The 14,937-nt window shown below is 54.5% G+C and overlaps 1 protein-coding gene across 1 annotated transcript; it reads left to right on the top strand.

Moving 5' to 3' along the window:
• Window positions 1–49: 49 nt before the first annotated feature.
• Window positions 50–14,720, top strand: TRIP13 (thyroid hormone receptor interactor 13). The gene is made up of 13 exons (XM_082622914.1): window positions 50–274; window positions 1,312–1,477; window positions 1,572–1,701; window positions 2,405–2,460; window positions 3,220–3,310; window positions 4,556–4,628; window positions 7,262–7,325; window positions 8,122–8,208; window positions 8,435–8,541; window positions 10,226–10,379; window positions 12,284–12,396; window positions 13,380–13,449; window positions 13,772–14,720. Exons 1-13 carry the CDS (start codon window positions 183–185, stop codon window positions 13,865–13,867), a joined length of 1,299 nt encoding a protein of 432 aa, XP_082479040.1. The 5' UTR covers window positions 50–182; the 3' UTR covers window positions 13,868–14,720.
• Window positions 14,721–14,937: the final 217 nt, after the last annotated feature.

The raw sequence follows: 14,937 nt of genomic DNA, 5'->3' as shown, positions 1-14,937 counted from the left end.
GCCGGAAGTGACCCGCCCGCCGGCGCCGGCGCTTCCGGGTCAGGGGGCGGGACGCTGCGCGCGGCAAGTTCGAAGCGCGGGCGCGGCGGAGGGCTGAGGCAGCTACGGTGGCGGCTGCGTGGGGCGAGAGGCGGCGGCGGCCGCGGTCCGGCTCGTTCCTCTCGGCTCCCGGCGGCGGCGCCATGGACGAGGCCGTGGGCGACCTGAAGCAGGCGCTGCCCTGCGTGGCCGAGGCGCCGACCGTCCATGTGGAGGTCCACCAGCGGAGCGGCAGGTGAGCCGGGCCCCGAGCCGACCGCGGCGCAACCCCGACCTGACAACACCCGACCTTGACCCGGCCCCCCGAGCCTGACCCCGACCAGATCCCGCCCTGACAGGAGCCGACTCCGATCCCGAGGCGGACTCCGGCCCGGCCCCGGCCGAGCCAGGGAACGCCGGGCTCTGGGACGGCCGGTCGCAGGAGCTCCGAGTCTGGGGAAACGGCCCTGACCCCGCACCCTCGCCCGCAGTCCCGATCCCCGGCGAACCCTGTCTGGCCTCGGTGGGCGGGGAGGGGCCGGGGGTGCCGGTGGCGGGTGACTGGCCCCTGCGCGCGGCGGGAGGGGGGGCTCTAGGTGCAGCCGAAGGGTCTGCGAGGTCTGGGAAGCAGCGGGCAGGGGGCTGAAGGGGGACCGCAGCTCACGGCCTCGTCGCCCGCCGCCGCAGCTGTGGGGCTTCCAGTCTCCGCTAATCACAGCCCTGTCACTGCGGCTGCGCTTTGCGGGCGTCACGGTGGGCCTCGCGTTGTCCAGCACAGCTCCAGCGTAGTGACTGACCTCCAGGAGCCCAGGGTGGCACGGGCTCTTGCCGTCGCCCCTTCTTCGGATGGGGACCTGGGGCCCAGAGCCCTTGGGCGGCTTCCCCAGGTCACGAGGAGTCCGCGCAGGTCTGCTCCCCAGGCAGGCCCTCCCGCCTGCCCTCTTCACTGCTGCACTTTTCCCTGTTCCGGCTGGTTTTTTTTTTTTTTCTTTTTTTTTTAAAATCACTTATTGTTAAAATGTTGGTTTTGGGCTTCCCTGGTGGCGCAGTGGTTGAGAGTCCGCCTGCCGACGCAGGGGACACGGGTTCGTGCCCCGGTCCGGGAGGATCCCACATGCCGCGGAGCGGCTGGGCCCGTGAGCCATGGCCGCTGGGCCTGCGCGTCCGGAGCCTGTGCTCCGCAACGGGAGAGGCCACAACAGTGAGAGGCCCGCGTACCGCAAAAAAAAAAAAAAAAAAAAAAAGCTGGGTTTTAACTCAGACCTGACTTACATGTTTTGTTTGTTTTCCTAGCACCGCAAAAAGAGAAGATCTAAAGCTGAGTGTTAGAAAGCTTCTCAGCAGGCACAATATTGTGTTTGGTGATTACACATGGACTGAGTTTGATGAGCCTTTTCTGACCAGAAATGTGCAGTCTGTGTCCATTGTTGACACGGAATTAAAGGCTAAAGATCCGCAGGTAACTTACGAATTCTCAGTGGCCCCGTGAACGTGCACTTGCTGATTTGAGGGTGTGTCGTGTAGATTTACCTGATGTTTCCTTCTCATCGCAGCCCATTGATTTGAGCAAGTGCACTGTTGCACTTCACATCTTCCAGCTGAATGAAGATGGCCCCAGCAGTGAAAATTTGGAGGAAGAGACAGAAAATATAATTGCGGCAAGCCATTGGATGCTGCCTGCAGGTACCGGGACAGTAACAGTAGGCGGAGCATGCCAAGAATGGGAGGTCGCAGGGTGGCACACGCCTTGGCTTGTCGAGGAGATTTTGTCCGCTGTGTAGAATTTTAGAATGTTTTATCTGCTACGAAATAGAAAGTATATCGTGACAGAGAAAGGTAGAAATTTCCAGTATGAACCTATTTGGATGGATCCCTCAAGGACAGTGCTAATGGAGAGTTACACTGCTGCTCTTCTTTCCTGCCCAGCTGGTCAGTCCTGCTGGACCACTCCTTTCTCTTGCCTTCTCGATGCTCCTCCGTGAACTTTGCCGATGGGGTCTAGCAGGCAGAATCCTGCTTCTAATCCAGGTTAGGCTCGATGTCCTAACGACTAGAATAGACCCGCTGCTCGGCCCTGCTGGAATGTCGGCTCGTGGGGAGAGTGGTGGGTTCAGGGTCTGTGCTTGTGTCCGAGCATAGGTCCCCAAAGACAGGTGCGCAGAATAACATGACAAAGAGGTTAATTATCTATCCAAAGCCACGTGCGACTGCCATTTGTTCAACGTCTTTAATTTTAAGAACAATTTAAAAAGTTTAGCTTCCCTGTAACCAGAATTTTAGCTTACCGCGTGTGGAGCGGTGGAGGGCATCAGCGGCTCGGGGCAGACCTAACCCGTAGGTACAAGGCTTCCTTTCCTAAAATTAGGTTTTTGTTTTATTCTCTCAGTTGAATTCCATGGGCTTTGGGACAGCCTGGTGTATGATGTGGAAGTCAAATCTCACGTGAGTTGTGCGTTTTTCCCAAAAGACCCCATTATTTGAAGTAGAATCATTATTGTGTCACTCTCTAGCACTCCTTGACTCAGATGGGCTTTTGTGAACACTGCTTACCAGCAGCCCATGTCCTGGATTTCTGTCCTGTGGGATTGCTCCTGAGTGGAGCTGCCCTCCGGGGAGTTCCCCTTGGGAGAAGGGGGAGTGTTGGGAGGGTGAAGACCACTTGCTCTGGGTCACACGCTTGGTGTGACCAAGCACGTGCACATGGTCACTCCCGTGGGCTGAGGGGCAGACTCAGCAGGTGGGCAGGTCTGAGCAGGTACCAACGTGTCTGAAGCCCCTTCAAGGGGAAGAGTCCTGCACACTGGGGGGACACTAGGGGTCTGTCCCCACCGCCCCTCATCACCCCAGGCTCCTCTAGGCGGCCACAGTGGACCGCAGAGCCCTGGCTGTTGTTCTTCCAGTGAATGTCCCAGAGGAAGGAGCTCACTCTTACTTGGCGTGTCCCTCAGTTGTTTTGTGTGTCGTTGGCATTTTAAATAAAAGTGATCTTTGTGTTCCCCTTTTATCCTTAAAACAGTAACAGCCAGCGCTTGTCCTCTTACATCTCAAGTTACCGTCCGAGTTGAAAGCCTGTAGGTGTCTGGCAAGTGTCTGGCCACGGCAGTCTCTGAAGACTCCCGTCGCTCTGCTCGTTTAGGGCACGTTCAGCGGAACCTTTGCCTTGCTGGGGACTTTATCTGTATTCTTCCTTTCTCCACGCAGCTCCTTGACTATGTGATGACAACCTTACTGTTTTCAGACAGGAATGTCGACAGCAACCTCATCACCTGGAACCGGGTGGTGCTGCTCCACGGTAAAGCACTAAGCTTTGTTTGACAAGATAAACTGCGTGAAATCAGGCTTTTACTTGTGCCTTTGTCCTTCTGCGAGGAGTTGCAGCTCCTTTTTTCTGGTGGGGCCAGAGTTGTCCTAGACCGTCCTCCTCTGTGAAGCCAGTCGGGCTCACGCTCTCTGGGCTTTGGTTACTTGACCCTTCATTTGGCAGCCACCTGATTATGCCTTGTGACTTTTTATATTATTATTAAACTTTTCAAATAACTGCCATATTTCCCGATTGATTGTGGACTCCTTAGGATAGCAGTTGCCTTGTATTTCTTCATAGTGTCCTTAGAGCTTCCCTTGATGGGTAATAAACTGCAAAAGCCACACTTTACAGGACTCTGTCTAGTTCTTGGAGGAGAATACTGGGTTTTCTTTCTTAATGTCCCTGGGGAGAAAAGAATCGAGAGAAAACCCCAATTTTAGTGAAGTAGGAGCTATAATTAAAAGGGTAATTTGTCTATACAATAAAGATTGTAGGCTTGTATACAACTTGAAGAAAACAACGTCTTTTAAATAGCACATATTCTGGCAGGTTGTCTTAATACCAGGGTCAGTGTAGGCAATCGAGGCGTTTTAACCAGTGCGGTACATCACTTCCATTTAGAATTGGTTGTATATTTACTCTTAAACTATGGAAAATGCAGAAAATCAGAGTTGAACGTGTCAGCATTTTCCATGGGATGGGTTCATGCTTCCACATCAGTTACCTCAGAGTTCCTGCAAAACTCTGTGCTAAGTGACACACACACAGGGCACAAGCCCTCGCCTTACGGCTCTCCCTGTGTAGCGTGGGGTCCGAGCCCACGTCCAGGTAACCGGAGTGAAAGATGGTGGTTCCTTGGGCTCCAGAAAGAGCACACGTCAGTGCCTTCAGGGTCCTGATGGCTACCAGGAAAGGTGTGTTTGACTTCTGAAAGGTGGATTTTCGTAATCAGTGGATTTCATAGAGGATGTGTGGGGACGAGGAGGATGTCAGTGAAGATATGGACAAAGAAACGTGGAGCGGATTGTGGGCCATACTTGGCATACTTGTTGATGTTTTCTAGCATTTACACCGCTAGGAGGTTTCTTTGTAAGTTCATAAGCGGTACTTGTGGTAATAACATTCGTAAAGTCTGTTCGTTATCTTACATCCTGTGGATGATGCAACTACTGTCGTTTAAGAAATCTGTTGTAGCACTAACTTAAAAACATATTTGCTTGCATTTTGTTCCAGGTCCTCCAGGAACTGGAAAAACATCCCTGTGTAAAGCTTTAGCCCAGAAATTGACCATCAGACTCTCAAGCAGGTAACTTCGGTAATTTGAGAGAGGAGAGCCACAGAAGTGGGTTTGCTGGGTTTTCAGTTATAACAACGGAAACTGTTTTTATTTTTAAATCATTTTACATGAATAGTAGGTCTCTGTCTTTCAATGTAAATTAATGAATTCCTCTGTACTCAGCATTGTCTTGAGTTACGATTCCAGTCTTTTTAAATGTGTTGAGACTTGCTTTATGACCAGCACGTGGTCTCTCCTGGTGACTGTCCCACCACGTGCCCTTAGAACGTGTTTCTGCTCTTGTTGGGTCGACTGTTCCATGTATGTTAGCTCAGGATGCTTGATGTCCATGCTGATCATCTGTCTGCTGTCCTGTCACTTCCTGGGAGGACTGTCCAAGCCTAGCGCTGGGTTTGTCTGTTCCTCCTTGAGTTTTGTCAGTTTTGGGGTTTATAGTTTTATCACATTTGGGGAATATTTGGCTGTTATCTTTTCAACTAATTCCCCTGCTCTCTGCATTTGTTTACGTGTTAGACTGCCTGATATTGTCCCACAGGCCACTGATGTGCTCTTATGTTTTTTTCAGGTTTTTGAAATTTTCTGTCTGTGTTTCATTTTGTATAGTTTTCTGCAGTATACGATCTGTCAGTGAAATTTTCGTTTCTGATAGTGTATTTTTCTTTGGAGATTCTGTTTGGTTCCTTTTATACTTGCATTTCTTGTCCCATTGTGTTCTTGGTAAATCCTTGGGTACGTGTATGATAGCTGTCTTATGCTCTGTCTACCAAGTCCATTGTCATTATCATCTGGGTCTGGTGACGGGACACATGTTTCTGCTTCTTGGCGTGTCAGGTAATTTTTGATTGAATGCGGACGTTATGATTTCAAGCGTCTGGATTCTGTGGTCTGTCTATAATGACTGCTGGGTTTTGTTCTGGCAGGCGTTTGTGTACTTGTCTTTGGTGTGATCCTTTTGAGGTCTCTTTTTAAGCTTTGTTCGAGAGGCGTCTCGATGTGGTCTAGGCTTAACCCTCAGGTGGGGCCCTTCTCGGGTCTCAGTTGAGCCCCTGAATGAGCAGCGAATACTCTGCACGTTGGCTGTTGGGGCCTTGAACACTCCCGGCCTGTGAGCGCCAAGGTTTCCCTGCTCAGACACACCACATATCCAGGAAAGACTCCAGGGCCCCGTGATGGTTTCTGGAGCTTTATTCCTGTGTATCGCCCTCCTCTCTGGAACCCTGCTCTGTAGCATCCAGACACCTCAGGCTCCTTGAACTCTGGCCTCTGTCTCCTCGACTCAGCCTGATGGCCACTCTTCCTGGGTCCCCGCCACGGTCACTGTTGGAAGGTGCTCCAGGCAGGAAGTCAGGGCGGTCGCGCTCGCCCCATTGCCCTCCTCTCGGGTCACAGTCCTCTGGAGCTGTTGTCCAGTGCCTGTCACAGACGTTGTTTCATTTGTTCTGACTGGTTTTCCAGTTGGTTAAGGCAGAAGGTAAATATGATCCCTGTTGATCCCGTATGACTAGAAGAGGAAATTCTGTGAGATTTACTTTTAAATCTATTTTGTTTTCAAAAATGTCTTATAAGTAGGGAAATTGCTTTATTTCAACCCTTTTTTTTATGTTTAGTAACTTGGCCTTGGGCTTTACATAGTGAAATGCATCTGTGTTTTGAAGACCTCTTAAGGGCAGTTTCCTAAGCCACCAGAGGGGGAGGTGTTATTACAAGAAATGTGACTTTTCCAGTACAAAGATCTGGAAATCTGTACTTATTTTGTGGCAGAAAGAAGCCTTAGCAAGGCTTTTTCGCCCACTTCACTTAATAATCAAAATGCTTTATAATTAATTTTGTTTAACAGTCAACCCGATCTGTATTCATTAGGTTGTCTGTCTCCCCCTTCTCCTATTTTGTTAAACAGAATTAGTAAGTGGTCTTTTTTAACTGGAAAATTAATGATACTTTTTAAAAGTAATTCTTTTTCTTCTGTGGACTTTTGACATGGAAGAAACTGTGAAGAGGACCTGGGAGTTAGCTTTCCTCGGGCCTGTTTCCCGTTCAATTTTAGTCAGAACTAAGTGCCTCCAGATCTCTTGCCACCGCCTTGGTGGATGGAGTGTTTAGCGCTGGATTTCAGTCAGTGTGTGTTCAGGTTCCCTTTGAGCTTTCCAGGGCTCTAGGTTTGCAGGAAGTCATTTTATGCTGGAAAGCAGATTGTCACATTCTTTACGGTTTTGTGGAAGGAGGAAAAAACGTTCCGCTCTGGCCAAAGAATTTTCATGCTTGTGCTTCGATTTGTTTGCTGTGTGAGTGCAGGTAATGCTTTTTCAGTGTGGAAGTGTAAGTTATAAGTAGAGTTAAAATGAGAGGCATTTTATTCTTGTTTTAAGTCAAATGAAGATACTGTTCCGTTCGAGAAACTTAATTGCTGCATCTATAGAACCATTGACGTTGATGCATCTTGTTAGACTTTTCATAATTTTTCGTATCTAGCTTGCGAGGGAGCCCAGTCCTGTGTCAGTGGCTGTAACGATGTAACAAAGCAGCCATTCTCAACCTACTGGGCATTCGAGAGATGTCGCATTAACAGGTGGAGGTGGCTGCTGCCGGGGAGGCTGCCGGGCTGATTTGTAACAATTGCTGTGACTCTTTTTTTCCTGTCTTAGGTACCAGTATGGCCAGTTAATTGAAATAAACAGCCACAGTCTCTTCTCTAAGTGGTTTTCAGAAGTAAGTGTTAGTACCAATTCCAGTTCTCTGGATTGTCAGCCATGCAGCTGAAAAGTTGTCCTGTAGATTAGGCAAACTTTCTCCTCCAAAAGCTTTAGGAGAGAAAGAAGTGAAATGGGAAAGTGAACAAGGGGCTAACTTTGTGGTCAGAGAAAACTTGCGGAGCTCAGCGGTAACTTGGAAATAGTGTGAGGCCTGAGAGGACCCTCTGCCCGTCACATCCAGACCTCTGACTGGCTAGGACAGGAAGGTCAGTGTAAGCTTAGGAGGGAAGGGTCTGCCTTCTCACGGGGCGGCACCCCTCAGCTGCGCGTGCGCTTGGGGCTTGAGCCTCGGTCACCACCTGTGAACTGAGGGACTCCAACCACATGATGTCACAGGCGCCCCTCACCTCTGAAAGGCTCTGCCGCAGGCACCTGTGTCAGGAGGTCCCCCTGGTGGGTGGTGAGTGGGGACAGGGAGTGCCCATAAGGGGTGCACCGGGCCGGTTAGCACACGAGACCCAGGCTGTCCTGGTCATGAGGACAACTGGGAAGGGAAAGGAGGGAAGACAGGTGGGCCAAGGTGCGAGTCACCCGAGCCATGCATCCCTGGCCCACGAAGCCAGGAGGGAGGACATCTGGGTTCTCTGCAGACTGGCTTCTCTGGTTCAGGGAGTTTTCCGGGGGGCCGTCAGGAGACGGTGGGCTTGTGTGGCCACCTGGGGTCGGAGCGAAGCCAGGTGGGGACAGTGGACACGTGTGCACCAGGCAGCTTGATGAGTGCAAGTGGATAATAAAGAGTGATTTGCTTCCAGAGTGGCAAGCTGGTAACTAGGATGTTCCAGAAGATTCAGGACTTAATTGATGACAAAGATGCTCTGGTGTTTGTGCTGATTGACGAGGTACGTGTGTTCAGACGTTAAACCTGTGACTGAATGAGGCTCAAGACCGAGCGGCCTCGTAACTTGCTGGGGCGCCGCCAGCCCCGCATGGGTCCAGCCTCCGCAGGCTCCATGTCCTGCAGTCCTTGCCCCTTGGGCACCCCTCTCGTCAGGCTCAGGGTGCCCCTGCGCACGCTCACACCTGCGTCTGCCCAGCTGACAGCGCCCTGTTGCTTTGTCCCTACAGGTGGAGAGCCTGACGGCCGCCCGCAACGCCTGCAGGGCGGGTGCCGAGCCTTCGGACGCCATCCGCGTCGTCAATGCCGTGTTGACCCAGATCGATCAGATCAAAAGGTAACGCTGTGCACGGCAGGCTTGCCTGAGAAGCACGGACACCGCTCCGCCTTACTCCCAGCTTTTCTAGCTAAGAAGGCATCTGGCACTGAGCGTGGGCTCTGTCTTCTCCACATTTGAGGCAGCTTGTGCTAAATGCACGTTTTAGAAATTAAGTATTTTTTGCTTTATTAAAGTATTAAAAATACAAAACAAACCTGGGGTGTGGGGAGGATGTGTGTCCTGCAGAGAAGCATAAATGTAGTGTCTGAGTCAGTGCCAGCAGGACCCGGTGTCGGTGGCCGTTGAAGGGCCGGCACTGGGCAGGTGGGGCACCAGCTGCTCGCCCTTCACGGGGCCGGGTTCGTGTGTCCGCAGCCCAGCCTTGCAGCCCAGGCCTGTGGCCAGTGTGCCCAAAGCCGGTCCAGCTCTGGGGGCGGCTCCTGACTCACGAGAAGCCCCATCTGCTCTGTGCGGTCTCCCGCCAGCCCCTCGGGGTTCCCCCGTTGCTCCCCACGTGCCGCGCTCAGAAGGGGGTCTGCTGAGTGGGGTGCCGTGAACTACACTGTGCTGTGTCGGACGTAATTACCGTGGCCGTCAGTGTTCTTCACGGCGGAGAACATCTTCAGTGTCTGTTGGCGTCAGCTGCAGGCGTCCCTTGCTTGTCCTGCAAGCGAACTTCGTGTGAGGTGTAGGCCCTCTCGTCTCCCCCCGCTCACCCCGCCGCCCCACTCTTCGGTCTGGTTTCTCCCCCTGCCGCTGCCCCCTCGTCCACCCCAGCGCTTAGTGTGGAGCCGTCCTCGGCATTCGGCCCCCGGGCCCCTCCCTCTCTCCGCTCTCCTGACCGCTCCGTTTCTGCTGCCAGCGTCTCCCTGGCGTCTCTGGGCGGGGGAGGGGCCTGCACTCCCGCCCTGCTCACGGTTCTGGTGGGCAGGTCTCCACCGAAGACCTGTACGTCCACACGGTCCCCGGCCCTCGTTCGGCCCAGAAACCCCAACTCCCTGCGGTTGCCATTGCACTGATGGCCTTGCTGCGCACCCACTGCTCAGGCAGAAGATGGGCCCCGGACCACCCCCGTCACTCCGGGAGGACTGGAGACTGGGGCTCTGGTTTGTCTCTCACCCCGTCACCTCACGCTGCCTCTGTGCGGGTCTGACCGTTTGTGAAAAGCCCGAGCCCCGGACGAGGGTCCCAGCGGCGTGTGTGCGCCCTCTGCGCAGCCTGGGCTCACCAGCCTCCTGGCCCGTGTGCCCGCTTCACCCCGGGCTCACCCTGCTCACCCTGCAGAGGGCTGTGTACCTATGTATGGCCGTGCCCAGGCAGGCGGGAGTGTAGGTGCTGGGGGCTCGGGGGCGCGTGCAGAGGTGAGGGGTTTGCCGTGGGTGGAAGGCAGGGGGATGTCAAGCAGGGGTCCGGGAGAGCTTTCCGGGAGGCAGGGGAGCGACCAGGGCATGGCCCGGGGAGGGTCTGCTGTGTTGCAGCCAGGAGAACCTGGCAGGAGTTGGGGGTCAGGCAGGAGCTCAAGGCGCAGGGCTTTGGAAGGCCTCGCGGGCAGGTGTGCGGAGGGGGCATGTAGCCGGCTGAAGGGCGCTGGCTGAATGCCCGGGACCTTGGTGGCCGTCTGTCCTGACGCTCCTCGTGTCGGGTCAGGTGTGGTTGAGTCCCTCCGGCATGGGGTGACCGGTCCCCACCTCTCTGTCCGCAGGTACTCCAACGTGGTGATCCTGACCACGTCCAACATCACGGAGAAGATCGACGTGGCCTTTGTGGACAGAGCTGACATCAGGCAGTACATTGGGCCGCCCTCCGCAGCAGCCATCTTCAGAATCTACCTCTCCTGCCTGGAAGAACTGATGAGGGTACCTTGGTTTTTTTCTCTCTCTACTAATCAGTAGGTTTCTTATGCTTTCTTAACTTGCTGATGGAGCCTAATATATCTGGTTCCAATATGGAATGAGGTCTCTCAACCTGACATCAATCATCTCCTGAGATTGAAAGTTACAGTTGTTGGGGACTTCCCTGGTGGTGCAGTGGTTAAGGCTCCGTGTTTCCACTGCATGGGGTGAGGGGTCGATCCCTGGTCGGGGAGCTAAAATCCCACGGGCCACGTGGTGAGGCCAAAAAAAAAAAAAGAAAAGAGAAAGCTACAGTTGTTGTATCTGCAGGTTGAGCGAATAGTCGAAATCACAGCCACTGGTCCAGTGTTTTGCCGATCACCACGGTGGTTTGATCTCCTGATCTGCAGGTGCCGAGTGCGTAGGGGTGTGGGCCCGTCCCGGACCTCACGGCCTTTGCAAGTGACCTGCTCTCTGGGCCTCGATTTCCTCCCCTGAAAGAGGAAGAACAGTAGTGGTCCTGGTTCACAGGGAGGTCACCGGACTGGAGGTCGTAGTTCACAGGGAGGTCGTCGGCTGCAGTGTTTGCGGCCCCAGGTTCTGCCGTCAGTGTGAGCGTGGCGGCTGTGAGCGTGGCGGCAGCGAGCGCGTCCACGTTCACAGTCTGTCCCTCGCGGGTCAGTCTAAGGGCCCGCGTGTGCCCGTGGCAGCCAACAAACGGGGATTTATACAGCGATCGCCAGGCTGGCATCCTTGTAACCGGCTGGGGGATGGGACCACTGCCTGCACCACGGAGTGGGGGCCCCAGCGTCCTCACAGGGGTGACCCGGCCTCTGTGACGGGGACGGGAGCTGGTCTCTGCCCCGGCTGCGCTGTCCCGGGCCCTTCTGCCTTCCCGCGCCATGGGGGGCGGGGTGGGGCGTGGGGCTTTGACGTGATGCCGCCGTTCAGGAGCCTGCGTGGTGGCGGATCCGCTGGAGGCCCCGGGTGCCTTCCCAGGGTGCCGCGTCGCGCTGTGCTGCGAGTCCAGGGTCTGCCCTGAGGTTTCGCCAGGCGTTCGGACATTTTCTGGGAGCCGAGTGCCTGGAGCAGGTATTGTTTCTTAGACGGTTTATGGGAAATGAAGACATTCTGATGTGGCGGAGGTTTGGCCAGCCCTGAAGGCTGTTGGCGTGGGACTGTGATCCTGCGCCGTCGGGAGCCTGCTGGACGGCTCGAGTCCCTGGGGCGAAGGCCGCGGGAGCCTGAGCGAGTGTCACGCAGTCGGGTGGGAAGGTCAGAACACACCCAGCACAGACCCTGTTGCTTAGTTTTACCTGAGACCCCCACCAGCGCTCCCAAATGTGCAGCCAGACCTCTCGTTTCTCCTCTCGTGGCCTCTGAATCAGACGGCGTGGCAGCGGCAGCGTGGCAGCCTGACAGTTCAGCGCGGGTGCTTGGGAAGGAGCGTCCCACGTGCAGACACGTGGTCTGGCAGGCGGACTCTAGGACCTGGGTCCACGGTCAGTTAGAGGCTGTCTGTCATTCCACCAAATGAGAGTCTTGATTTTAAGACAGTGAACAGAGACCCTCCTTGAAAGGCCGGCCGAGTCCGGCTCCAGGGCCCAGCTGTCCATTGTGGGATGTGACGCATGGTTGAAACTGAATATCAGGCTGGACTCAACGCCTCTGAGTGCCTCTGCACGTGACACGTGCTGAGGACGTGTTTTGCCCACAGCAGCAGAAGAGGCTGCGCCGCTGTGGTTTCTGAGACATGTTTTGCTGTCTGTATTCTTGCCTTTGTTAGAAGAAGTGGGGCTGTGTGAGAGAGTTGCTTCCTGGGGCCCGTGCAGGTCCAACGGCCCTACTTGGATTTCTGAGATGTGACGTGGAGCGTGTCTGCCGTCTAGGTGCTGTCCCTGTTGCTGACCCTCCCTCTGTCCCCACAGTGTCAGATCATATACCCTCGCCAGCAGCTGCTAACCCTCCGTGAGCTGGAGATGATTGGCTTCATTGAAAACAACGTGTCCAAGTTGAGCCTCCTTCTGAGTGAAATTTCAAGGTGAGCACTGACCTCACTTTTGTAACCAAGAGAAGCCCGTTTGCTTTGGGATTGGCGGGGAGGTCGTCGTTATTGCCTGCGGCAGCCGGGGTGGTAGTTTGGGGTCAGACGGCACGGGCTTGATCCCGAGGCATCGCACACGCGCCAGAAGCCCCCCAGCCTCCCCGACCCTGGGCTCCTGGACAGGAGGGTGGAAGGCAGCTGCCCTCCTGCTTCCTAGACGTGACAGTGGACCATGAACAAAGTGCTGCCCTGGTATCTGGAAAGATGTTCAGATGAAGGCTGTCTTTGACGCATTACTGATTTCTTAAGCGATATCTGTTAGACTTTTACAAATTGGCAAGAAAATAAAATGGAGGCTTTTGCTTTGATAAGCAAACAGTTAAACAATTAGGGCACTAGGCTTGGTGCTTTGGGAAATAAAGGAAAGTGGTCCAGCTGCCTGGGCACCGAGGGACACGTAACACGTGAGCATCGAGAATCGTGGGCACGCCTGCTCGAGGCCCAGGCTCGTAGTGCTGTCAGCTTCTCCGATGGCCTTGGGGATCGAGGGAAGCTGGGGAACGGAGCGGAGCCCCAAGGGACCGTTAGAATTTGCATCAACTGGAGAGAAACCGGGAAGGCTGTGGGTGCCCTTCGGGGGGCTGCGCTGCAGACACCAGCTGCTGGCGCGGGCGGGGCCTGCGGGGTGGAGTCACTCCCTGCTGGAGAGATTTAGTTCAAGTGGCTGAGGTGAGACAGACGAGGGCAGTGCCGAGACTTGGGCAGAAGTTCACCAAGACGTGAACCAGCCCGGTTCCCGGGGGAGACCTCGTGGCCAGCCATGTGCCCACTTCGCTGTGCTCCTTGTGAGGCCGTGGGTGGCGTCAGGACCCTGTCCTGGCCCCCCTCGAGGGGCTCTGGGGGAGGGACGTGCAGGGTCTAGTCCTGAAACATGCAGCGGTCCGGTGGAGTTGACGCCCCGAGTGTGGTCCTGTTCACAGGAAGAGTGAGGGCCTCAGCGGCCGTGTCCTGAGAAAACTCCCTTTCCTGGCTCACGCCCTGTACATCCAGGTGAGTCCCCGGCTGAGCTCCGCCCCCGGGCCCTGGTCCACCGCCGCCCGCTCCGTCCAGCAGGGTGTGGCCTCGCTGACAGTCCCACTTGCCACCATTGGGGTCTCTGCCTCATTTCACGTTTCTAAAGCGACGGGCTCCTGGGGCAGTGGGAGGAGGTGGCCGTGTGCCTGCTCACCCCTCGCTGGCACATCGAGAGCTCACGCGCAGGCCCTCCCTGCCTCCTCGGAGGTGCTTGTGCCGGGGGGGGGGCGGGGGGGCGGGTGGTGCCGGGTGGCCCCTCCGAGGACGAGAACACGCATGATGCCGTCTGTCTTTCCAGGCCCCCACCATCACCATCGAGGGCTTCCTCCAGGCCCTGTCTCTGGCCGTGGACAAGCAGTTTGAGGACAGAAAGAAGCTCTCGTCGTGCGTGTGACCTGGCGTCCCCGTCTGCGTTCTCGTTGAGCACACAGCAAGGAGGCGACAGGCTTCTCTCACAGCAGCGGCCGCCCCGGGAATCTCCGAGCCCGTGGCTGAGCCTTGCTGGCCAGAAACCCACAGGCTGGTGTTGCTCAAGAAGCGTGTTATATTTACGTACTTTTAAACGTGTGTTAGAAGACAAACAGCCTGTCGTTTTCTCTGTTTTAGAAGACGATCATCTGAGCTCTGTGTCTCTTTGTAAAGAACTGTCTAGATGTCCTTACTCTAGCCTGGCTCCGGTTGATTGGGCCCAAAATGCTGACAAATTTTGTTTAAAAAAGATGACTAAGTAAGTTTTATAGAAGCGAAGCAGAAACTACATTGCCTTAAATAAGAATGTAATCATAGCATTAAAAGAAAAGTACACGTCACTCAAGGCAAGGCAGCATTTGCTTCTTGCCGTGAGCTTGTCCTGTTTAGTGCAGACATTTTGGAGACGGATGAATAAGAAAAACCCGTTCCTATGTTAACAGAAATTGAGGAGAAAATTCTAGGGCAGGCGCTCTTCTCAGTAAGCAGACAGGCTCCATTTGCGGGGGAAGAGCGGCTGACGCGGGGCGAGCCTCCCTGGTGTCCCGCGCAGGCCGGCGTTACGGGGACGTTTCCCGGTCAGTCACGGCTCAAATGCAGATTGACGTTAACAGGTGTAAAATAAATTGGCCAATAATTGATGTATTCCACAGAATATTGTTTGTTGCTTTCATCTCATGCTAAAATAAATTTCACGTTAGTGTTTCGTATATACTTTTAACAGAACACGTTACCTTTTGTCACAGAGCTTCTTAAGTATTAAAATTGTTTTTCCGAAATTTTCTCATTTTGATTCTCTTCTCACTCTCAATGCTTTGAGTTTTATTTTAAAATCACTCACACGATTACTTGACTTTTAGCCCGTTTTACGCCTTGAGGTGAAGGTGCATCGTCTACAAGTGGCTGTGCAGCCCGGGGAGGCCCGGGGTCAGGGCTGGGCTGGGGGTGGGAGGACCCGAGTTTCCGCCCCTGGGCCGTCGGCCGTGCTTGGCTCCG

The sequence above is a fragment of the Mesoplodon mirus genome (assembly GCF_964341445.2).
Source record: "Mesoplodon mirus genome assembly, chromosome: 5".
Lineage (NCBI taxonomy): Eukaryota > Metazoa > Chordata > Mammalia > Artiodactyla > Ziphiidae > Mesoplodon > Mesoplodon mirus.
This window is presented reverse-complemented; position numbering and strand designations above follow the sequence as displayed.